This window comes from Tupaia chinensis, unplaced genomic scaffold, assembly GCF_000334495.1.
Source record: "Tupaia chinensis unplaced genomic scaffold, TupChi_1.0 Scaffold000196_1, whole genome shotgun sequence".
NCBI lineage: Eukaryota > Metazoa > Chordata > Mammalia > Scandentia > Tupaiidae > Tupaia > Tupaia belangeri.
Window position 1 is genome coordinate 3,975,074 of NW_006159671.1, and position 25,804 is coordinate 4,000,877.

General features: G+C 38.2%; 1 protein-coding gene across 1 annotated transcript in view; it reads right to left on the bottom strand.

Annotated features, from left to right (window-relative positions):
- Positions 1-279: 279 nt before the first annotated feature.
- Positions 280-25,804, bottom strand: part of LOC106734717 (uncharacterized) — a 70,155-nt gene continuing 44,630 nt past the window's right edge. The window contains exons 5-6 of the mRNA XM_014587208.1: positions 23,922-24,913; positions 280-569 (exon numbers count right to left, since the gene is read on the bottom strand). Coding sequence (XP_014442694.1) covers positions 24,212-24,913 — 702 coding nt within the window. The 3' untranslated portion in view covers positions 280-569; positions 23,922-24,211. The remainder of the gene's footprint in view (positions 570-23,921; positions 24,914-25,804) is intronic.

A 25,804-nucleotide genomic window follows, 5' to 3' on the forward strand; every position in this document is an offset into this window, starting at 1 on the left:
ATTTTTTTAGAGTGTATCCTCTTTGCCAAGCTTTTGAGAATCTATAATTCAATAGATATTTAATGTCTGAATTACATATGTATAATGAATCTCCAGACTTGCAATCAAAGAGCAATGCTTCTAGGTTAAGTTCCACCACTGACTAGCACTGTGACCTTGAGCAAAATCAACTGCCCACTCAGGGATCCTCTTGTCTCATCCATAATATAAGAATGTTGAACTCGATAAAACCCATACGTCTCTTCTTAATCTAAAATTCAGTTATACTTGTTCCTTTGTGTGACATTTTATTATTCATTTGCAAAATGAGAAGGTTTGCAGGGGTGGCTTACTTCAGTGATGGTAAAAATATGTTTTTCAAATATATCGAGTGCTATATAAATGCAAAACAGTTTGCAGGCAGGTTTAGATAATGTTTAATGCTTTGCTGTTAGCTTTCATAAAACCACAACAACATTTGAGCATCTGTTAGACTTCTTGCTTTATATTTATATACTACTTTTTTTTTTTAACTTGGTTTGTAAACATGTGTTTTCTAGAACAGGTCCGAAGCATTTGTTTAATTTTTCCTAGAAAAAAAAAATGAAAAAAAAATCAGTTATTAAATTTTTATTTAACGAATTTATTTTGATTTTTCTATTCATTTTCCTGCTGGCTTACCAAAATTTGGTGGTGACATAATAAACCCTTCTTATTTTTGTTGCATGACTTTCTTACCATCCAGGAGCTGACTTTATGTGAAAGGTTTGCATCTCTCTCTCATTACACCTTTACTCTTGGAGGTGGTTTATTAATGTTTTCTGAGGCTCAGAGCTGTCCTTGCAGGGAATAGTAAAATGGGCTGAAATTTCATGTGAAAGTTGAACTAAAGAAGCCAAAGTCTTTTGCCTTGTATATGGGTTTTGGACCAAGAATATCTGTTTTTATTCCAACCTCTACCAGTAGATTACTGTGTTTTAGAGAGTTTTTTAATATTTCTTAATCTCAAAACTATTACTAGAAAAACATTAAAAAATTTTTCTCTTTTGTGATGTTAGAAACACAATAATTACCTAACTTATGTAATTACATAGGATATCAATTGGCATATTGCATATGATTAATAAATGTAAAGTTTGGGCCAGCAGAAATGTGAATACAACTTGTCCATTGATATAGCTCCTGCATCTGGATAGTATATAGACTAATTTAGGTTTTAAATGTATAGCTGTTAAATGAAAGGATAGTCTATATTTGTATATTATGGTTTCAGTTGTTATCAATATTTTTATGAGGGCCTCATAGTACAGTGGGTAAGCCTTGACCCTGCTTTGAATTCAGGCTTCAGGGGCTTGAAAACCAAATTGAGAGGACCAGCAGTTAGCATAATGGCTATGTTGCTGGACTCCCATGTAGTTGACCACGGTTCAAGTACTGGACCCAGTGGCTTAAACTCACGCCAGGCGCATGTGCGTGTGTGCCCAATATCCCAAGAGGAGAATGGAGGAGAAGGGGTTGTAGCATGGCCATCCCCCCTGGGGGGTGATTTCTCACTTTATGTCTTTCTGGCGAGCGCACGCGCCCTATAGCAATAAAACCTTTCCAAAAAAAGAAAACCAAATTGAGCACACGTATAATTGTGTTGATAATACTGATGGGGGATGGAGAGGCTGAGGAAAATAGACTGTGATGTGAACAAGCCTCATGAGGGGGTACTTTCTCTCTCCCTTGCTTGTTCTCTGAAGAGCACGCATGCTCTCTGACAATTAAAAAACAGATTATTACAAAAGATAACTAAAAGTTAGATTTTATGTTGACCTAGATACATACAACAGAAAATTAACAATTAAAGAGACAGCATCAGTTCTACTAATGTCAATGTCTTATACTCACTGGAATTATTATAAAATAGAGTTGCTTTGTAGAGGAAAAATTAAATTTTGAAAAGAAGGGATAAGTCTATTTTCTGGTTTTTCAAACAACTCTATTAATCTAAAGAATTACTGTATTACTGAATTTCATAGCTGGCAGAGATCATGATATCTACAACCTTTTACTATTATCATCAATACTATTGCCTGTTCATGCATTCATCGAACACCTACATTAGCAAAAAGAAGCAAGTTAGAGAAAGGCAGTCTCTTTTTCTTTGTTCTCTTAAAGTTTGTACAGTTATTATGAATATATTCAAACATTCATGCAACATGTATTCATTAGTGTCTACAAGTCTGCTTGGGGTCATATATTTTGCTCTGTGTTTGACACATAGAGAAAATTACCTATCCCTTTAAAGAGCTCACAATTTGTAGTAGAGGATTAAACAAGTAAACCAATGATAATTACATAGAGTAGTATAAACAATAATAAAACAAAATAATAGGAAAGCAGAAATAAAGTGTGTGATGATTAGCATTACATAGTAGATTAAATAATACATGAGCTTAATCTTAAAATACATACAACATTTAATGAAATGTGAAAAGGAGAGAGGGTTATCAGTCAAAAAAACCTGAATGTGAGAGTTGACCTGTGTATTTATAATCACAAGTAGTTCTATAGTCTTAAGATGCAGTACATCCGAGGAAGACATTGGTCATGAGGTTTGGAAGAGTGGACAGTATTAATGGCTTAAAGGATCTGATGTGTGTGCCAGGCCAAAGTCCAGTTTTGTATTTCAGGCTTTTAGGATGTGCAGGGTGGTGATGTGGTAAAGCAGCATGGTGGATAGATGGAAGAAGAGGAAGGCAAATTATTGATCTAGACTTCCAAAAGGACTGTCAGATGATTTAAAAAACTAAAATGACAGTCCAAATAGCACTTGGAAGCCAACATAAAAAACTGTGGGATTACATCTTGGAAGTAAATTGGAAACATGGTGGATTTATGATACATCATCAAGATCCATCTTCTAGACTGAAGACAGACCATCTGGGCTGAAGGGGCTATGGATGGCTGACAACCCCAACCTCTAGCTGGGGAATCGCCATAGCTCTGAAGTAGCTATCTTGTCTTATCTTGTCTAAGGTCAAGCTCTATACCTCCAGGTCGCCTATATCCAAAATATGACTGATGTAAGGATGTAAGGTTGGGTCCTCTCAACCAATACAGAAAAAAAGTCTTGGAAGGGTCACACCATCTTCAGAATGCTATACCACAGCTCAGCTTCTTTCTTTGATGAACCATCTTACTCCCTTTTTTCCACAATGTTAATTCTGAACACATTCTTTTTAAAAATTTTCTTATAGGGCATATGAACTCATTGGAAGGAGACAGAGAGGAAAAGTGAAAAAGCATCCCCCCCAGGGGGATTGGCCACACCACAGTCCTTTCTCATCCATTCTCTTCTTAGGATTTTGGGCATGGGGAACCAGCAGTTAGCGTAATGGCTATGTCGCTGGACTCCCACGTAGTCGACCGCAGTTCGTGTCCCAGACGCGGTGGCTGAAAACTCATGCTGGGTACATGTGTGTGCTTGCCCAAGATCCCGAGAGGAGAATGGAGGAGAAGGGATTGCGGCGTGACCATCCCCCCTGATTTCTCACTTTCTGTCTCAATGTCTCTCTCTGTCTGTCTGGCGAGGATTTTGGGCATGCACACAAATATGACCAGTGTGTTTCTCCAGCTGGCCAGTCCAGGGTTTGAAATTGGTATTCAGCTATGTAGGATCTAGCTGCCTTCACCACCATACCACTGGCTGGCCTTCTGGAAATATTTATTCAGTCTCTTGCATACTAACTTTCATCTCAGAGTCTGTATTTGGTATTCATTTTATTACACTAGCTTAGCATCTAAATCACTACCTCTGAGTTCAAGAAACCTAGTCCTAGAATATAATGAAGGAAAACTATTCAAGTAACTACTGAAGTAAGTGCAGAAATAGAGAGTTTTTGAGAAATTGTCACCAAAGTCATCGAATGACATCTGGATCTATTCCAACTCCCCGCTAGGTAAGACTCCATTCGTTCTCTTAAATCTTTCAATTATCAAAGGCATCGGAGAGGCCTCTGTGTATAGTAGTCTGGTTTTCTCTCCCATAGACTAGGAAGAACTGAGCTAACAGAGTAATTACAGTTAACTCATAAAGAAAATCTAATGTAAATAGACTCACATGACCTTCTTAACCTCTTTGCTTTTATTAGTATGTTCCAGTGTTAAAGCCATTTATTTTTAGATGTGAGTGATTTAAGATAAATTAAAGTAATGCAAAAGCTTAAGATAATAGCTCACTGGTATTGCTTTCTCTAAGAACAGAACTTAATTTGCCAAAGGATTAGGGGAGTGGTTTCCATTTGCTTTTGGCATCACCACAGTTTTCTAATATAATTTCCCATGTGGAAGTTATTTCTTTTGAAAGATAGTTGTCATATCAGAAATATTTCTGTCCTTGTTTTGAAAAGATCTAGCTTTACGAGAAACTAAATATCCTCATGATACCTTTGGCAGGAAGTCCACGTAACATGCCTACCTCCTGAGGGCCATGAAATAGTGCTTCATGTATTACCGAAATCCCTATAGCTCTAAGTTATGGTGATACCCTAACCACCTGATTGCATGATTTAGATTGACATTGAGTTTGCCTTTTAGAATTCACCTGGGCTGCATTTCATAAGAAGTAGCTATGTTCACTGTCATGACCTCACGACTAAATTCTGACTGTTGTAATACTGTGCAAACTCTGAGATCGCAGGCAAATAAGAAAGGCTAATCTATCCTGAGCAATTCTTACATGTGAGATAATTTGATTACCTCAGATTATTTATTTAATTCTTAAAACTCAATAAAGCTTGTACAATTTTTACTCCTATTTTACTTATGAAGTAACTGAGACAAAAAAAAAAAAAACAAAAGGAGAGTGAATGATTTACTCAAGGTTACACAGCTAACGTGATTTTGAGCCAGGGTTTGACAGTGGTTGGCACCAGATTGTGGGCTTTTAACAACTCTGTTTGTAGGTAAGCTATAAATAGTCTACAATTACGAAGTCCTATTACCATTAGGGTTGACTTCATGTACTTGTAGATAGCCTGTGCTTTATCAGGATTGCCCTTTGAAGCTTCTAGAAATGATCAGCAATGTGTTCCCTGACTATCCAGAATCAACACCTTGATTTTATTATCTAAATCTAAGTTTATTATCTAAAATATTTATTAAACATTTTGACAGAAAAGCCACTCTATGCAATTTTTTTCTCAACTAAATAACAGTGAGAATGCATTTTGTTCATGTGATGCCTGTCATCTGAGAGTCTCAAAGACCTCTACAAATATTAACTCATTATCTCATCATCTCTGTCATACAGTCTGCGTCTGAAGTAGAGAAAATAACTGAAGCTAAGAAGTATTAGGTGACTTATCCAAGGTCACAGACTCAACACAATATAAACAACAAAGAAAGAAAAAAAAGATTAGAATTTATTTCAGCTCTTTTGCCATATTTTACATGCCAAACAAAATCCTATAACCCTCGTACCCTCATTTGACAAGTTCTAAAATGAAAAGTTAGATCCTAGGTTCATATTTTTCTCTGATATAGCAATGATAAGAAAAATGCTTTATGTTGTGTGACAGTTATACTATTAATTAGGTCATGTTCTTGCATCACTTCACCTCCCAGAAATCCAGGGAAATATAAATATCCTCACCTTTCAAATAAAAGCACTAAGACTTGGGATAATGACTACTAGCTTTATTGAGTGTTTATTATATGCATAGTATTTTACAAATTGTATATCTTTTAATTCTAAAAACAAAATAAAACAATACCTTGATCTATTAGGAACTGATAATATCCCCATTCTACAGATGAAGCAACGGTCTCAAATAATTTGAGTAGTTTGCTATGATTGCAGGAGGGCCCTATTTTTAACTTTATTTAACTCCCAGGCTATATAAATTAAGTTCCCAGATAATCATCAGTAGAGATAACTTTGGAGGTAGGTATAATCACCACATCTCTCTACTTCGGTCCATCTCTCTCTGTCTCTCTCTGTCTCTTTGTCTCTTGCTCTATCTCTCTGTCACACACACACACACACATAGTACTATAATGATCAGCATCTTATATATTGGGAAGAATTCTTAGGAAAGATGACTGAAGGAAGTGAGGAAGGCAGGCTGGACAGGGGAAGGTGACTCGCAGTGAACTGAAGCGGAAGCTTAGTAGGGCAGCTGAAGAGCTTTATTATCGAGATGACCCTCTCAGTTTATTTCAAATTGAGCAGGGAAGCCAGGCCTTGAATTCACATATGAACCTGACATTGAGCAAAAGACCCCTGGAAGGAAGAATAACTTTGGACAAAACAGTTGTTTGCAATAGAAGACATAAAAAGTTATACGTCACCTGCCCACTACTGCCCCCAGCAGAGTCGTGGAAGATGTAGCTTGTGAAGAGAGGTTTTGGAAGAACACCTCAAAGTCCATTTCTTCTCACAACATTTATTAAATATGTCCCCTAGATCAGATACAGTCCTAAAACTTCTTCTACATGTATCATCTCATTTAGTCTTTATAAATTTAAGAGGTGAGTACCATTTAGACCTCATTTTAAGGGTGATTAAGTTAAAATACTTTCCCATGACTACACAAGAGCCACCTTGTGCACTGAAGCACCATGCACACCTTGTCCATAGACTCCAGTCCCTTTTCTCAAGACCAACAAACTTGGCAGGTATCTTAATAGCTCTGTGATTTCTCAACAGTATCCTTAACTCAAAAGTGGCTATTGGGTAGATTAAAGGAAATTAAATGAGATGACCAACATAGTGACTGTTACACAGAATGTGTTCAACACTTGGCAGTTTATTTTTATATCCATCCACCTGACATAGATTGGTTTTAGTTGTACCTCCTTATGACATAACATGTCACATTTGAAAGCTATGAAGTGGAAATCTCCAATCTGCACTAAATGAGTGACTTAGTGATGGCTTCCTGTTGCCTGAAGCCACTGTCACCTTTCAAATCTGAGATATAATTTAGGAAAGACTTTGGGGCAGAAAACAGCCATCTTACCTTTCCTGCTCTCGAAAAGGTACAGGACTGAAATTATCTGTGTGTCTGATAGTGGACTTAAACGACACTCTTTAGTCACTCCTTATACTGAAATTGATAGTTTTCATTGTCACCTTGAGAAATTTTTCTAAGAAGATTCTGAATCCATTACTAAAAGGGATGCAGCATTTTATAAACATAAATAGAGGATGAAGTACCAGATGGTGACTCAGTGGTGAAATGCAGTGCTCTTCCAGACTGACCCCCATGGGAGAATTTTGGGTTTGAGTCCAGTAACCTCACTGTATATGGCAGGCATGTGGGTGTTGAAGTCCAAGCTGACTGAAACTCAGCATGAATTGTGGCACTGAAGATCCTGTAGGAGGTGCTGTATCTTTTTATCTTTTGTACTCATGAATCAATGTTTAAATTTTAAAATAAGAAAGAAAGGGCCAGCAGGTAGCATGGTGGTCAAGGCACTGGACTCCCACATGTCTGACCTCAGTTCAAATCCCAGACCTGGTAGCTTGCTTTCTCTCTCTTTCTCTCTCTCTCTCTTTCTCTCTTTCTCTGGTCATATTAAATAATAATAAATAGAGACCAGCAGTTAGCATAATGGCTATGTCGCTGGACTCCCATGTAGTCGACTGCGGTTTGCGTCCCGGACCTGGTGGCTTAAAACTCAAGCCGGGCACGTGTGCGTGTGTGCCCAAGATCCTGAGAGGAGAATGGAGGAGAGGGGATTGCGGCATGGACATCCCCCCTGAGGGGGTGATTTCTCGCTTTCTGTCTCTCTGTCTCTCTCTGTCTGGCGAGCGCACACACCTTATAGAGAAGAAAAACCTCTCCAAAAAAAAGTAATTAATTAAAAATTTTAAATAAATTAATTATTTAAAAAATAAAATAAAAAAAATAGAAGATGAAGGGAATCCCATGGACTAATTAGGAAATTTTATTTTAAAGTTTCTATATGGTATTCTGTCTGCCTTGAAGTTGACAAAACAAAATAGCAGAAGATTCTAGGATCCACCTAGAATGTGTGATGCTACATCTCATCAATCCCTGTATCCTTCACATTACCTAATAAAACGCCAAACATAGCCGATGCTCAGTTAGAAATGATGCTAATTAGAACAGTAGACAGGATGCTCTGTGCTATATAAAAAACCCCAGATAAGTTATTAGCATACACAGTGACCTTGGATATCACTTACCTTCCTGTGCTTCGTTTTCTAGTTTCTGAAATAATATGACTTGTTTTCATTTCCTACATACTTGGAAAGTTTCAGAATGCTATAAAGACCCATTTTATGATCCAATTACATTTTTATGCAATTGTAACCAAAAACTTGTGCAATCAGTTTCTTTCAAAGCAGTACATTCTCTATTTGAATCTGATGGATTTCGCGGTGAATGGCTAAGATCTCAACATCACTCTGTGTAGTTGCTTACTGGGCAGCTGCATTTCAGTGGACACCCTTAAAATGGTGTACAGTGGGTGTGAGTTTCAGATAAATTATCCAATAAAAAAGACACCTGATCTAAACACAGACTTAAATGTCACATGGATTTTATTGTCCCTTTTGCATTTAGGGACTGGGAAGAGCTCAAATATGGTAAAGAAAAATGTCTCAGATAACTCCAATGAAGCAATGTGTAGTAATAACAGAAATCTTAATATTTCTAGCTTCAAATCACAATGCAAGGAAAGTAAGTGGGAGTTTAGGGAAACAGTATGGAAAATACATTTTTGGAGCAGACAAAAGTAAATGTAAACAAAATCTTCCGTGGAAGACGAGTTGCAACCAGTTGCTAACAGTGGAGGTAACAAAACGGATTATGGCAACATCCATCACTTTTGAATGTTACGGAAGCCACACAAATCAAGTTAAATGGAAGTTCAAATGTCATTTTGAAAGGCAAACAGACTAATGTGATATTTAAGATGGAATGAGATATTATTGATTTATACTATATTCTTTGTAATCTCAACAGTTCATCCTTAAGCCAGATCAAGAAGTTGTTTATCATCTTCATCATTTAATATTACATTATGGGGACCAGCAGGTGGCATGGTGGTTAAAGTACTGGACTGCCACATGGTTGACAGAGGTTCAAGTCCACAACCTAACAGTTTGAAAATCATGCAGGTTGCCTGTGTGTGTGTGTGTGTGTGTGTGTGTGTGTGTGTGTGTGTGTGCCCAAAATCCCCAAGGGAGGAGAGGGGTTGCAGCATGGCCCTCCTCCTGGGATGTGATTTCTCACTTTTTCTCTCTCTGTATCTGTCTCTCTCCTCTCTGGCAAGTATGCTATCCATATAACCAAAACCTAAAAAATAATAAACAAACATTACATTACATTGCACATACTCAAACTCATTCTTCTTTTTGTGTGATTGTTCACTTTTTGAGGGGGCTTTAGAGTGGCCCCTATATTGAAATTTCTATGACATCATTTACTCAGCTGTGGTACACCATTCAATAACCTACTCCACTTGCATGCATTCTTGTGCCTATTAGTTATCTTCTCCTGAATCCCCACCTCCCCCCACAAAGTTTTCAGTATCTATGATTACACTCTCCACTTTTATGCTACTTTATGATTGTTATCATATTATAATGAATACTATATACCCATTCACCTGTTTCCTACACAAAAAGGATACTGTAACAACAAGTATTTGGTGGTTATCATCTTAGGCAAAGTTACTTTCAGTTTTTCTTTTTTCTTACTATTTTCTTGAGAGTTTATCATTTGCCCGTTCACTTCTTCTAAGAGAGACAGAGACAGAAAGACAGTCAACCCCGAACAGCTTCCCTATACTGCAATCCATCCCCAGTCTCAGCTGCACCAGATCCCAGGTGTGCCCAGGAGACTGCAGTGCCCAGGAGGGTCCCAGGACATGAACTCAGCAATGTTCCTGCCTGGGTCTATCCATACCTCAGAGTGCCACTGCCTGGTACCTAGCTGGATTTTCACGGGAGATTTCAACTACATTTCAGCAGCATGTAGAGAGGCTTGCTTGTAGACATGATTTGATGAGATGTCAGATTTTGCCAATGTAACTGAGAATGATTACATTTCTTAGTATGACTCTTTGGGGTGAGTGCCATCACCAATAGCAAGTGTATGCTTTTGTTTTGGGGCTTTATGGAAAGGAAACAGGCGAGACCGAGGCAAATGAGAAATAGGAATATTCATAGCAACAGGAAAATAAAATAGCGCATATCAATAGCATCTTCAGAATGGTCCCAATGTTGTGTCTTTTTCATTATAATATTTTCCCATAAGGATGTCAAAAAAGAGTGCATTTTAGTGAAACTGAGAAATAGGGACAGCAAGCAGAATACTGCATGAACATTTTTCACTGCAAAAATTTAAATGTAGATGAGTTTTAAGTAAAAGAACATCTTAACAGTGTATACTAGTTTTATTTTAGAATTACTTATTTAATTTATTTTTTAATAATTTGCTATAGGGCATGTGTGCTCACCAGGGAGAGAGAGCACAAGAGAGAAAGTGAGAAAATAAGCTGCTAGGTCTGGAACTCAAACTGCAGTCAACCATATGAGAATCCAGCTCCTTACACCCCATGTCACCTGCTGGCTCCAATGTGTCAGTAGTTTTTAATAGGTATTATAGTTCTATTATTTGGCACTAAATGTGTTTGGATAACATCAACTAACTTCAAAACAGTAAAAAATGAGTGTAGATCCTAAAATACATACTTGGTTTACATAATGCTCTATGTTTAATCAAGTGTGCAAATTAAATAAAAGGAACTAATGCCATTTTGGGGAAAGAATAGACAAAATCATCTTAGTGTAAAAATAGAAAATAACCATATTGAAATATGAGGAAACCATTGCTCTAACCCTCCACTTTCATAAGTCAGCTGTTGACTTTGGGTTATTTACAGCTTCTCAATTTGCCTATCTCTAAAACTGACCAGTTGAGGCCCTGAGTCTTCTTAACAATATAACTATGGGACAACTTACATCATTTCCTATAGCTCAGATATTATGTCTGTCCCTTAGAGTTAGAATTCCTATTACAAAAAATTGTAGGAAAAATTTTATGGGTTCCTATTCTTGATAAACATTGTGTAATATTAAAAAAAATTATGTGGGGCTCTGGCATAAATGGAAAAGGGCCAATGTGTGATAACTGAGGCAGAATGGAAGGCCTGGGTTCCCTTCCTGGCTCCACCCTAAGAGGGTGGGTGCAGTAGTGTGTCCCTGTGATCCTCACTAACTGGGAAATTGGGCAGGAAGCTCATAATATGGTGAGACCCTATCAAAAATACCTATCTTTCCTTACCGTTTTCTTCCTCTCATAAAAAAATAATAAAATAATATGGAACTTCTCATTTTCTGCTGAAAACATCATAGGATCCTTGAAAATATTTAATAAATCTTCAAAATATTTTCTGGTTCTCAAATGCTAAAAATTCACTCAGAGTTTAAGGTGTAACAAATAAGTTAAATTTTATGTCCAAAGTAAATTACAATAGAAAGATTTTAAGCATATATTTGATTATATCATACCTCTATTAATTATCTTTTGAAGAATGAGAAATTATTAGAAACCATAGCTTTGCAAAAACCACATAAATTTATGATTTCAGTCTCTGTTCGTTGGGAATATAGGAGCAGTCTATTTGGGTAATTCTGTTCGGGATGTCTCATGAATTTGCATTGAAGTTTCAGTGAGGTGCAATCATTTTAGGGCCAAGGTGAAATAAATAAAGAACTTCCTTCGAAGCCCTCTCAGGTGGTCATTTATAGGCTTCTGTTGTTCATCAAGTGACCTTATCCATGAGACAACATAAGAAAGAGGCTGGCGTCTGCTGAAGTAAGTGGAGAGAGAGAGAGAGAGAGAGAGAGAGAGAGAGAGAGATCTCAGTGCCTCATATCACTTAATCACAGAAGTGACATTCCAGCACTTTCCTTGGATTCAGCTGGTCACACGTCTCTGAACTCTATGTGGGAGGGGAGCTATGCATGGTTTGAGAACCAGGATGCAGGGATCTTTGGGGAGGTCAACTTGGAGACTACTAAAACATCCCCATTTAAGATCTTCCAATGTCTATCCATCATGTCCAGGCTAAAATTTGAATTTTTTACTCTGATAATCAAGGTCTTTATGTCACTGATTCTTCCTACCTCTTTAATTTTACTCCTCATGCTCAGTCACCACTTAAACATTCCATGTGACCTGCAATATTTTTTAAAGCATAAAATATTCGCAGTTTCCAATGTATAATAACATAATGAAGACACAATATTACATTATTACTATAGCTCATATTTACTAAGCACTTTTATGTACTTTTATATAGACAAATTTAATCTTTGTAGTAATTCTATGATACATGGAGATTCTATTATTTTCAGAAAATTATGTTTGTTCTCCAGATGTCAAAGTGAAAGAAGCAGCAGTACAGATATTATGGCTACTCAATCCTTGCATGCTTCCCGGGCAACCTAAAACCATTGTTTACACTTGGCCAATGCTTGGGATTGTGATCCTAAATTTTCTTCACGTTAGTGGTTGATGATATTATATTACATTCCTGGGCCCAGGGTGACTCAGTTTACCTGTTCGTCAGGATAGCTTAGCAAGACATGATGTACTCTTGCATCTACGGTTAGGACTTAAGTTTCAATGATCATCACTACTTGCAAAATGGCGGTGTGCCTACATGATGAAACTTCCTTAGTTGTCTTAACCTTTGACACTGTGTACTCCCATGAACAGAAGAAATATCCCACATTGTTTTTGTAGTTCTCTGCTGATAAGAAAGTGGGTCCTATGAGGATGCTAAGGGAAGGAATCAGAAGCCTTCACCTCACCTCTCTTGACTTTGTCCAATGAATACTTTTCTCCATTACTATTACTTTGTATTTTTTTTTCTTTTTGTTATAAGAAATTTTAGCTATAAATATTTAATTCAGTGTTGAGTTCTGGGAGTCCTGGTGAATGAACTTGAAGCTAATCATGGGACACCTCTGCCAAAACAGCATTTAATTTTCCCAGTAATCCTAGAATATGGGTACTATTATTTTGCAGAGACTCATGTTACTTCCCAAAGTCTTAGAATTGTGAGAGGCAGCATTGTACTCACACAGAAGCAGTTTGTCTGGAAGCAGAGCTCTGTTGTGCTTTTGAATCAAGCCTGAGAGCCCATTTTGTCTATTCATCTCCTTCTGCCTACCATGATTTATACAGGTGTACCTTTTCTAAAAGCATTCCTTGAATCTAAAATTAAATAGTATCTTTTGCTTACTCTTTCATAGTATTTATGCAATCATTTTACATTTTCACATTGACATGAATTATAGCTCCACTGGGGTCTTTATAACATCAGTGACTGGCAAGTCCAGTTGCCTATAATACTCTAAATAAATAATGGTTAAGGGAATGGGTAAATGGTGACTGGACTAGTGGACACTTGGGCGAATGATTTTCTAGCCAATGTTTCAGTAGAAATAAAAAGAACCATCATAATTATTTACATTTTTATAAGTAAAACTTACGTAAGGTAAAATATATAGATCTGTAAGATTTCATGATTTGTAATTCAATAAATTAATAAAACCATGAAAATAACTTAAAAAATTGTAATAGGATAAGTAAATTCTGATACCATTGTCACCAATACCCTAACTGGGATTGACCAAGAAAATCCTGTGGTATTTAATTCCATTCCTTAAACATTCCCCATTTGTAACCCCTGTTCTGATTTTTTTATACTAAAAGCTAGTTTGCCTATTATTAAACTTCATGCGAAAGCAATTGATAAATATATATTTTTTTATGTCTGACTTTTTTAGTTTGGTTAACAGTGCTTTTGAGGATCAAACATTCTGTTGCAACAGTGATTCAGATTTTTACAAATACTATGTGACTAGCTCACAAATTTTCATTCATTTTCCTGTTTATAGATATTGGGTTGTTTGCAATTTAGTATGAATAGAACCGCTATAAATATTTTCATGTCTTTTTTGTGGATACATGTTATAATAGCTATGGAGCAAATGACTAAAAAATCGGAATGGGGCTGCAAATAGGGAATGTCTTTGGAATGGAATTTCTTGTTGGAGTGTATGCAGATGTTTATAGGAAGCAGTCAATCAGTTTTCCAGAGTGCTTGTATTGCTTTACAATCTCAACTGTATATGTAAGAATATCAGTTGTACCATGCCCTTGGCAATATACATATTACAAGACTTAATTTTTGTCTTTTAAAAAAGTAACAGCTTTATTGAGATATAAGTTACACTTTAGTTTAGCTATTCTAGTAGAAGATTTCTCATTTCTGGCAGAGGTTTCTTCTTGTTGATTTATTTTACATATCTCTAATGGCTAGTAATGTTGAGTACTTGTTTATGTATTTACCCTGGTATTCTAACGTCTCCTCTTGTGAAGAGTCTCTTCAAGTCTTTTGCCAAACTTTTCATTGTGCTTTTTGCCTTTTTGTGCTTATTTTGTTTACCTTATTGTGCTACTTGATTGTGAGTAAAAGTGTCCATAACATATTCTTGATATAATTTCTGGGTGAAATATTTCGCAAATATTTACTTCCAATATTCATTTTGCCTTTTCACTTTTCAAGTGTTTCCTTTAAAGATAAGTAATTTCTGAAGTTAATTTTTTTCTTATGCTTTGTACTTTTGTACCCTTTGTAAGGAATATTTGTCTTTCCTAAGTCACAAAACAAATTCTTTCAGATTTTATTTACTGGGACATCTCTTTATTTTACCCTCATATTTGAAGAATATTTTGGTGGATATAAAGTCTGAATTAAAATAATTACAGCATTTTAAAAATGTTATTCTATTGTCTTCTGAACGTCAGCATTTCTGTTGAATCTGGTTGCCAGATGACAGCATTATTATGATGCCCCTATTAAAGATATTCTCTCTATATTTTCATCAGTTTCATGATGGTGTGACTAAGTGAGGTTCTCGTTGAACTTATTTTGCTTAAATTGTATGGAACTTCTCAAATACACAAATTTACATTTGGCATTTCTGGCATTTTTGTCAATTTTTTTTTGTATTATATATGTGTCCTGATGTTTTTCTTCTATCCATCTGGACTCCAAATATGTGTTCATTAAACAACTTGATACATCAAAACATACTAAATCTCTGTCCATATAGTTTCTTAATTATTTTATCATTCTTTCAGATAGGATTATTCCTTTTTAAAAAATAATTATTCTATTTAACTTTATTTATTATTGTTGTTGTTTTTTTCAAAATTTGACTGGAGAGAGAAAGAGAGAGAGAGAGAGAAAATGAGAAAGCAAGTCGCCAGGTCCCGGACTTGACCCTCAGTCACCCATGTGGGAGTCCAGTGCTTTAACCACCATGCCACCTGCCAGCCCCAAGAGAGTATTATTTCTATTTATGTATCCTCAAGCTTATTAAGTTTTCTTTCCTCAGTAGTCAAAATATACATTTTTTTAAAATTTCATATACTGTACTCTCCAGTTCTAGAATTTTTATTTATTTCTTTTTTGTAGTTTCAATTTCTCTGTTGTCCTTTTCTACTAATTAAAAAATATATGTTACTTTAGGTTCTGTTGACATTGATTTTTCCCCTTGATTATGACTACATTCCACACGTCATCACGTGTCTAAAGATTTGCTGCAGTATTTTCAGCATTGCACTGGAAATACTGCAGTAATGCTAGATCATACTATTTTTCTTTAAAAAAATATTGAATGTTCCCTTCTAGGCATTTAAAACACTGATAACTTTCTTTTATTATCAGGGTTTTATTTATTTATTCATTCATTTAATAAGTAGTCTCTATCAGTTCTGTCCCTAGTTCTGAATACAACACTTACACTATAGCATGACTCTGACTGTAAAAGCCAGGCCTTTCTGGAGTCTCAGTGAGGTTGAAGTGTTTGCAAAGCATTCTTGGGTTTTTCCACTTTGGCTGGATGAGAATTCCAATATCTCACAGTGGTGAGAGAATTTTAGTACCTCTGTTCTACCTTACTGCAATGGCAGGTTTGCAAAGGCAGGCCTGCTCTGCTTCTGCAGCACAGCCTTGGGCCAAGGTCCAAAGTAAACTCCCATGTGGACTTTTGGATGTTTTCTGCACAGTGTTAATTCTCCAATACCTTTTCCCACAAATCTTCAGGCCTTTAACAGATCAAAACTGATTCAGCCCAGGAGGACTGTTTCATCTCTTGGATTCTACATTCCTGGACCACAACAGTTGTCACCGTACTCTTTAAAAAGGTGTTTTGAGGATGAGTTTCTTCCTATGATTCTGCTATTTCCTAATGCTTAGAAACTATCACCTTATTTTTTTAGATGGAAGGCAAATCTAGTACTAATTATTCCTTCATGCCTGGAAGCAGAAATTTCATAATTAATTATATTTTGAGTGAAATATAGTGGTGAATGAGAGCCTGCCTTTGAAATCATATGCCTAATGTCATATATAGTGAAAAATGGGAAGCGGTGCACTAAAAATTTTGGCTTAGCTGTGATTCCATAATGAGAGAGAGTCATAAAAAAGGAACTGAATTGGGTCTTAAATTTTCGTACCAAGAAATTCGGTGAGAGATATATACGAATATATGTGGAAAAGGAAATATACACTTAATCCCAGAAAATAAAAGATATTATTAGAGACAGTCAAGGGAAATTTTAACTGATTCAGTGAATGCATCAGTTGCACAGACTAGATTCTTTTATAAATAACTATACTGAAAACTCTGTAAATACTTTCAAAAGGGGAGGAGAGAAAAAGGCTTAAAAATTCATACATTGGGAACCAGCAGTTAGTGTGATGGCTATGTCGCTGGATTCCCACGTAGTTGACCACAGTTTGCATCCTGGACCCGGTGGCTTAAAACTCACACCGGGCACATGTGCATACGTGCCCAAGATCCCGAGAGGAGAATGGATGAGAAGGGATTGTGGCGTGACCATCCCCCCTGGGGGGTGATTTCTCGCTTTCTGTCTCTAATGTCTCTCTCTGTCTGTCTGGTGAGTGCATGCGCCCTACAGTGAAAATCTTTCCAAAAAAAAAATTCATACATTAAAGGCTTTCTGTGCTCATTATGAAAGTCTTCTTCATGCTACAAAAGGATTTGTCGATATTTCAGTACCTCAGTGGACGTCTATATGATCATTTGCCAAAAATAGATATACAATGTATTTATTACAGTTGAATAAAGGGAAGAAGAGCCATTTATATGAACTATTAAGAATTAGGAAATCCACAAAGACGTTACTCTCTTTCTTTCTTTTTTTTGGAGAGGATTTTTTGCTATAGGGCGCGAGCGCTCGCCAGACAGACAGAGAAAGACAGAGAGACAGAAAGTGAGAAATCACCCCCCAGGGGGGATGGCCACGCCGCAATCCCTTCTCCTCCATTCTCCTCTTGGGGTCTTGGGCACGCACGCACACACGCCCGGCGTGAGTTTTAAGCCACCAGGTCCGTGACTCAAACAGCAGTGGACTACGTGGGAGTCCAGCAACATGGCCATTACGCTAACTGCTGGTTCCCTCTCTTTCTTTCTTTAAGTGAATTGGCCCAAGCTCAGGATCACTCACACTTGGTGATATTAGCAAAGAGGAAGACACTAGATTATTTCCAGTTCAACATATATGGCATAAAAGAGATCTTTTGGTCCCTTTTCTTACTGGACAATTCCAGTCCAGAGTCCTCGCACAGACTACCCATCCTTCACGCAAGCTATAATGATGCCATTTAAGGAAGTGGGAAGTCAGCACTAGGTCAAAGCCATTCAATGAAGAGAACTCAGGTCAAAAGAACTGTAGAGTGCTGGGTTTGTCGTTCACATTTTTGCTTTCATTTATTCTTTTTGTTTGTTCTGTTTTTGTATAAGCCATAGGCAACTGTATTAATCTTAGATTTGTCTTCCCTCATTTATGAGGCAATTAGATTTAAAAAAAAGTAACTGGCCTTATTAGAATTTTCTCATAGATAGTTTGAATCAGCAATAATAAAACCAATTATGGACAAAACAAACTTTCAATGGACCATGCACATGATTTTTAAAATTTTCAGTTCTTTAATTCCTAGGTCTACAGATGGCAAATAAAATTAGTAATTAGTTTAGGAAATATATAAATAAAAGTATAATTTTGTGTAGTTGTCTCACCTTCTTTAGCACTGAGAAAATTGAGGAATATCCCCCTCCTATGCTTAACATAGTATTGAGAAGAATGGAAAGATATCAAGCCCAGGTAACATTGTACCTGCAGTAGCAAGGCAGTCTACCACATGAAATGAGATTAAGAAAAGGGAGATCTTACCAAGTTTGTGGAGGCAGATGGATTAGGGAAAGCATTCTGGAAAGAAGTGATGGCCTTGTGAAGTCTTAATGATTAAAAGTAGCTATTTAGAGAGGTTGAATTAGGTATTTCAGGAGGAAGAAACAACATGAAAAATTGCAAAGACACATCAAGAAAAGATTTCCAAGGACCAGCAGATAGTGTAGCAGTTACGGCGCTAGACTTGCACATGGCCAACCCTGATTCAAGTTCCAGACCCAGTGGCTTCAAAATCATGCCAGGCGCATGTGCGCGTATGCCCAATATCCTGGGAGGAGAAGGGATTGCAGCATGGTCAAAACCCCTGGGAGGGTGATTTCTCACTTTCCCTCTCAGTGCCTCTCTCTCTCTCTCTCTCTTTCTCTCTCTCTGTCTCTCTGGCGCATGCACATGCTCTAAGGCAAAAAGGTCTTAAACATTTTGTTAAAACATAAGTACTTAGGAAGTAAAATTTGTAGGGCTTAGTGATTGACTATGTAAAATATGTAGGAGTTAAAAGTAATGCATGAGTCAGGTTTATAACTTGCGTGACTGAGTCAAAGCTCATGGGAGTATATGAGATAAGAAGGAGAATCTGACAGAGGGAGAATGACGAGTGAGGTATGATGGAATTTGAACTTGTATCCACAGGAAACCTGGTGAGGGTGCAGTGAGGAAGGCTAAGCTGCAGGTAAATTTTGAGATTAGTAACTATACTGAAGATAGTTAAAAACATAAAAAAAGATCAGCTCAGCTTAGAAAGAATATAAACTTTTCAAAGAGGAAGAACAAAAATAAATTCTAGGGAATATCGAAGTTTAGAATATAAAAGTAGGAAAGAGAATCCATAGATGAGAAAAAAATATGACTAGGAGAGAGAAAAAAAATAGTTGATCAATTAAACTGGAGAAAGAATAACGTTTTTAACAAATGATGGTAAGACAACTGGATATCCCCATGCACAAAAAATGAAGTTAGATCTCTACCTCACAAACACCCTAAAGTTAACTCTCAACAGACCACTGACCTATCTTTAAAGACTAAACCAGTGGCCAGCCAGCCAGTGCTGCAGCAATAGCATGACACTCTGTGCTGGTGGACCCACATGGGAAGATCCTGGGTTCAAATCCTGAGGTCTCCCTGTGAATTCTGGGTGTGCATGCATGTGCCTGTGGTCCTGGATGGCTTCAGCTGGGATTGTGCCTCTATGCAAAGAATATGTTGGGGATGCTTGTTTCTTTCTCTCTCTTTCTGTTTTGTTTATGAAATAAATAAGTAAACTTAAAAAAGCTAGAACAATAAAACTCTTGGAAGAAAATATAGGCATTAATTTTAAGGACTTTCAGTGAGGCAAAGCTTTCTTAGATGCAACACTAAGAGCAGAGTGATAAATGAAAAAAAATGATAAATTGGATTTCTTCAAAATCTTTGTGCCTCAAATGACACTGTCAGGAAAGTAAAAAGACAACCAAAGTTCACATATCACATATCTAAGAGAGATTGCCTTTGAAATCCAGATAGAACTCTTAACATTCAAAGAAACCCAAACCAATTAAAATTAAATAATCCAAATAAATGTGTCTGTAAAAATGTACATGAATGGCCAATAAACACGTGAAGAGATACTCAATATGATTAATTAATAGATAAACTCCAATCAAAACTACAATCACAATGAGATACCACTTCACATCAGCTAAGATGGCTATAATAATAAAAAATAAACTAAAAACTGAAAATAAGTGTTAAAACTATGGAGAAATTTACACCTTCATATATTACTAATAGGAATATAATATGATGCAATTATCTTGGAAAAAATTTTGACAGTTTTTCCAAATATCAAACAGATATGATCTAGAAATTATATCTCTAGGTATATATTTTTTCAAAGAACTAAAAATAGATATTTGCACAGAAACTTTTAAATGGATGTTTCTACCTGCATTATTTCATAATAGCTAAAACACAGACACCTTAATGTCCATCAGCTTATAAATGGATAAACAAAACGTAGCATATCTGTACAATGAGATATTATTCAGCTATGAAAAAGCATGAAATACTGATCTATGCTATAACTTAGATGAAAGACAATTCTGAATATAAGGTAAGGCCTTATAGAAAATGATTAAGGTTACTTGTAATGTCAAGAGTCACATAAAGCCACATATAAAATGATTAAATTAACTTTTCATGTCAAAAATGGGATGAATCCATATAGGCAGAAATAATTTTAGTGTTTGATAGGGGCTGAGGAAGAGTTAAAGAGGGGAGTGGATAGTGATTGTTAGTGGGTATAGTGTTTTTTGGGGGGGATAATAAAAATGTCCTGGAATTGTAGAATGGTTTACAAACTTGTGAATATATTTAAAACACTGACTCATTTAAAATGGTACCTGAATGGGACCAGCAGATGGTGTAATGGTTACATCCCTGGGCTCCCATGCAGTCAGCCATGGTTCAAGTCCTGGACCTGGTAGCTTAAAACTCATGCCGGGCAAGTGTGTGTGTGTGTGTATGTGTGTGTGTGTGTATGTGTGTGTGTGTGTATGTGTGTGTGTGTACTCAAAATCCTAGTAGGAGAATGAGGAGAATGGAGGAGAAGGAATTGTGGTATGGTCATCCATCCTAGGGAGTGATTTCTCATTTTCTGTCTGTTTCTCTGTTAAGTTCACACACCCTATAGCAAAAATTTCTCAAAACATGGGGGGTGGGTGGCAGCAGTTAGTGTAATGGCTATGTCTCTGGACTCCTATGTAGTTGACCACGGTTCGAGTCCTGGACCTGGTGGCTTAAACTCACCCTGGACACGTGTGCGTGCGTGCCCAAGATCCCAAGAAGAGAATGGAGGAGAAGGGATTGCAGCGTGGCCATCCTCCCTAAGGGGTGATTTCTCACTTTATGTTTCTCTGTCTCTCTCTGTCTTCCTGGTGTGCGCATGTGCCCTATAGCAAAAACCTCTAAAAAAAAAAATGGGGGGGTGTCACAGCATGTAGCATGGTGGTTAAGGGCGCTGGACTCCCACATGGCCGACCACGGTCCAAGTCCTGGACCTGGAGACTTTCTTTCTCATTTTCCTTCTCTTTCTCTCTCTCTCTCTGTCTCCGTCTCTGGTCAAAATAAAATACGTGAAGAAATAAATAAAGTTAAATAAAGTAATTCTTAAAAAATATGATACCTGAAGTAAATCTCAATAAAGTTGTTTAAAAAGTAGCTTCTATGTTTCCATCCCCCATACCTTATGGAAACTTGATGTCATTGAATGGTTTACCTGATGTTCTTCATCAGTCCTGCGTGTAGTCATTGCAAACAACTTGGGCTGAGTGCAGTGTTGGGATTCAGCATGAAACTACTGGATTTGGCCAAGCGAATCTGCTATGTACACTAACTACGCCTTCAAATTTATGTACCAACTCTCTGAAACCATAAAATCAATCCTGGATTTGCATTTTCTTATGGCAGTGTGGACAGAATGTCATGGGTGATGGAGACTCAAGGCTCTATAATTCCCCAAGAAGAAAAGACTTCTGCTGAGAGACACATCTGTACTTAAATTCAGAGTAATACTTTAATCTTCTAAATCAGTGGGAGTTTTCAAAATTTCACTTAGGCTCATCTGCCATGGCATGCCTCCCTGGTGCTCTTCTAAGTTAGATGTCTTTTTCTTCTTTGTTTACTTACAGAAAATGTACAAAGGCCAACAAATCTGTATTCTTTACAGTAATCTAATATAGAGGCAGAGCAGAACTCTGACATAGTCTGAACAAAGTCAATCCTGATCATTCTTTCTTAGTTGGCAAATCTAAGGTAGATTGGTTGTCATTTTATGTTATATGACTAGTAAAAAGTCATAAAGTTCAAGATGGGGAGTCTGTTTTTATACAGACATAACTTTTTTTTCTTTCCTCAAGAGAACAAACAATTTGAAGTGATGCAGACTGAATTTGAATGTCATTTCCAATATATGTTACCGAATGACCTTGAGCAAGTTATATGACCATTTTGAGTCTGTCACTTCAACTGCAAAAGAGGAAAATAATGGAAAGGACTATCATAGTTAGTTCCTATCATAGGATATAAAGCAATGAATGCGAAATTGTTATATAAGCAAAAATGTGTTCAACAACTCGAGTATTATTTTCTAATATACACATTGAAAACAAATGACTAAGCAGCCATTATGTCTTTGTTGAGTTTGCAACTCAAATGATCAGTTTCCAAAGTGAGGAGAATATCTATTGTTAGAAAACTCTCGAACGTGGTGATTAAGGATGATGGATCCTTCATGGCAACCATGGTTTGAATCTTGGTTCTGGCAACTTGAAAATAAAAATTCCAAGTACATGCGTGTGTGTGCCCCAAATCCTGACAGGGTGAAGAAATGGAGAAGGAATCTTAGATTGACGTGCCTTACTGCGTGTGTGTGTGGGGTTGGGGGGAGGGCGGCAAGGGTGCTTTCTTGCTCACTCTGTCTTTCTCTGCTGAGTGCACATGCCCTCTGGCAGTTACAAACAAAACAACAAGCCAACACTCTGGCAGGAGTAAACTAGAGTACATCTTTCATTGGGGTTGGAGTTAAGTTTTAGCAAAGTATGGTTGGTGTCATTTTTCTTTATAAATGACATGCAAATCACCAATGAATGATATGTAGATGCCTAGTTATATCTGTTGTGGAGCTTCCTGTCCCAGGGGCAGGTATCTACTCTCTAAAACTTATTGCTTATCTATTTTAGCAGTGAGATTTGAAAACACATCTCTTCTGTATGAATATCTCAGATTTTAGTCCCATTAAAAATTAAAAGAAAAACAAACACCAACTAGCAAATTAGATGGTTAATCCAATTTCCATCCTCTCCAAAGTTTTATAGAAAATATGTGTTTTTTTTCTAGAAATACTGTCTACAACATGAGTAAAGGGGATGCTTCATCAGAATTTTACTATAAATGACCTGTCTCTGAAAAAAAAATAAATAAAATAATATGAACTACCGCCTTTAAACAGGAATTCCTGGACACCAACTGACCTTTTCTTTCTGGGTCTTTGACTCACTCCAACCTTTGCTGAACACCAACTTTGTGTCCAAAGCTGGGCTAGGTGTTCTAGATGTGGTGTTCCAGGCAATAGCAAGAGTTTTCTTAGGATTTAGTAGAACCAGTTCTTTGTCAAAAAAAAAAAAAAAAAATCCAGTTTAGATCTTGATGTTCTTCATTTTGCTCACATCAATAATACGGATACCATTAATTTCTATTTTACTAGGAGGGTTCTTGTGAGACTCAAATGAAATACTGTATGAGGAAGTGCTTTACACATAATTGCTTAAACAGGATACCCTGCTAGAATAATAATTTTAAAAGACCATGTTGTAAAGAGGCTAGAATTTAATCTTTCACTCAGTGAATAGGTGCTGCTTGCCAGTGTTGCTTTTAAAAATGGTATTTTGTATCATAGATGTACTGTCCCATTTCCCCCTAAGTTTTTAATAAAGCATATTAAATATTGGATGTTCATTACAGAACACTTGGAAAACAAAGCAAAGTGACACATAACATTTTCTGCCATTAGAAACCACCATTCCAACTTAATGACTGTTAGCATTTTGGTGAATTGTGCAGTTAGGGCTCCTTGTTGAGTCTCACCTGAAGAAAGGATTCCTTCAGGTGCGGGAACTTGGGCGTCCAGCCTCCAGCCCCACCGCCAGCACCTGGTGTGGACACACAGATTGGAATCAGATGAAGCTCAGAAATCTTCAAAAATCCTCAAGCAGGCAGGCCGTCTTAACCGTCCCGAAACCTCTTCGCAGTGACATTTATGGGTTAAGGAGCTTGCAGTGGCTTTGTGGTCGGTACCTTTCTGGCCGCTGCTTGTTCCTGCCCTCCTTCCATCCGCATGAGGCAAAGCGTTGTGCATTTCTAATTAGAGCAGTATTTTAACGCTCTCCAGAACGACGTTCTTCCAAACGCAGTTTAATCAGGTGGGGGACACCTGCGTGGGACTCTAAGCGTCTGGTAGTCTTTCTCGGTGAATTGGGTCTCAGTCCTGCCACGGGCGCAAGTTCGATTACTGGCAGATGAGGTTTCTCCTCGCCCCTGCCCCGCCCCTCGCCATCCTCGGGAAAAGCGGGAGTAAACGAGCGACTCCAGGCCGGTGTTCGCCAAGTGACCAGAGCGTAGCCGGGCGACCGAGCGCGCGGGGCCACCCTGGGCACCCCCTCCCGCGCCCCACGCCTCCAGCACCGGTGACAACGCGCCCTCCGGGCTCCGGAGCGGCGGCGCCGAGCAACCCCGGGCTGGACTCGCCTTGCCGGTGACATCACTCGCGAAGATACTCCCAGCTCCCAGCTCCTGCCTTGGCGAGCCGCCCGTCTGTTTGTCCATCTCCGTCGGTCCGCCGCCGGAAAGGGCTCATCGTTGGCTGGGGACAGAGACAGCCTCTGAGGAGCGACAGGACCTCGAAGAGGCGAGAGAGCGGAGACAGCGAGAAGAGGAGGACCCCGGCAGGCAACAGCATGAAATTCAGCCCCGCGCACTACTTGCTGCCCCTCCTGCCGGCGCTGGTCCTGGGCACCAGGTGAGTCCGCGAGGGTGAGTGACTTGAGCCACCGGGCGCTCCCGGAGAGGCGAGGTGGGTCCTACTGCGGGGCACCAGTAGAGGTCAAAGCACTGGGCTGTTTGCGTCGCCCTCCGGAGGAAGAGGGTCGCTCTAAGATTCAGAATCCGTGATGCCTCCTGGAGAGCAGAGACCTTCCCGTTGTATCTAGTTCTCCCAGCCCCATGGAGAAAGTGTCAGGACTGTTTCCAGTGAGGGGTCCCAGAGAGCGTTCCCTTCAGAGAGAGAGGGGGAAAGAAAGAAGGAAACAAACAAAACACACACACACACACACACAGTTTTCCTTCAGCCTTAGTAGCGAACAGATAGCACGCGGTAACGGAACAGAATGAAGAAAGGGAATAGACGAGAAGGAGATTTCCACCAGGCAGTCTGTACATTGGAGCTGTCTTACTGTAAGAGCTAGAGCACGCTCCCCCTCCCCCAAATGTGCGTGATTTTAGGGTACAGGGAACCAGATAAAACAGGTGAGTCCTGGAAGCTTAGACTTGTGCAAAAGTTCCTGGTCTCCCGAAACATCCTGTTTTAGTGTCTAGGGTAGGCACAGTGACAGGCATTGGACTGTCAAGTGAACAGGTGTAACTGATGAGCACAGAAGGCGATTAAAAGTTAGAAGTCACCCTCAGGGTATTGATGCAAAGACCCCAGTCAGAAACAGTTGAGTACTGTACTCCATCATTGGCAGTGGATGCAACTGTAAGCCTCAGCACAGAACAGCTATTTTTACTGGCGATTTAAAATGCAGGGATTGAGAAGAGTTTTGTGACTTCCCACTGTTGATCAGGTCCCAAAGTTGGGGATGGGGCTGCTTTCTTCCTGGACAAGCACAGCACAAAGGTGGACTGTTCGATTGCCCAGGACCGAGTCTTTATCCTGCACGCCTTTAGCATCCCATTGGCAGCAACCTCTTTCC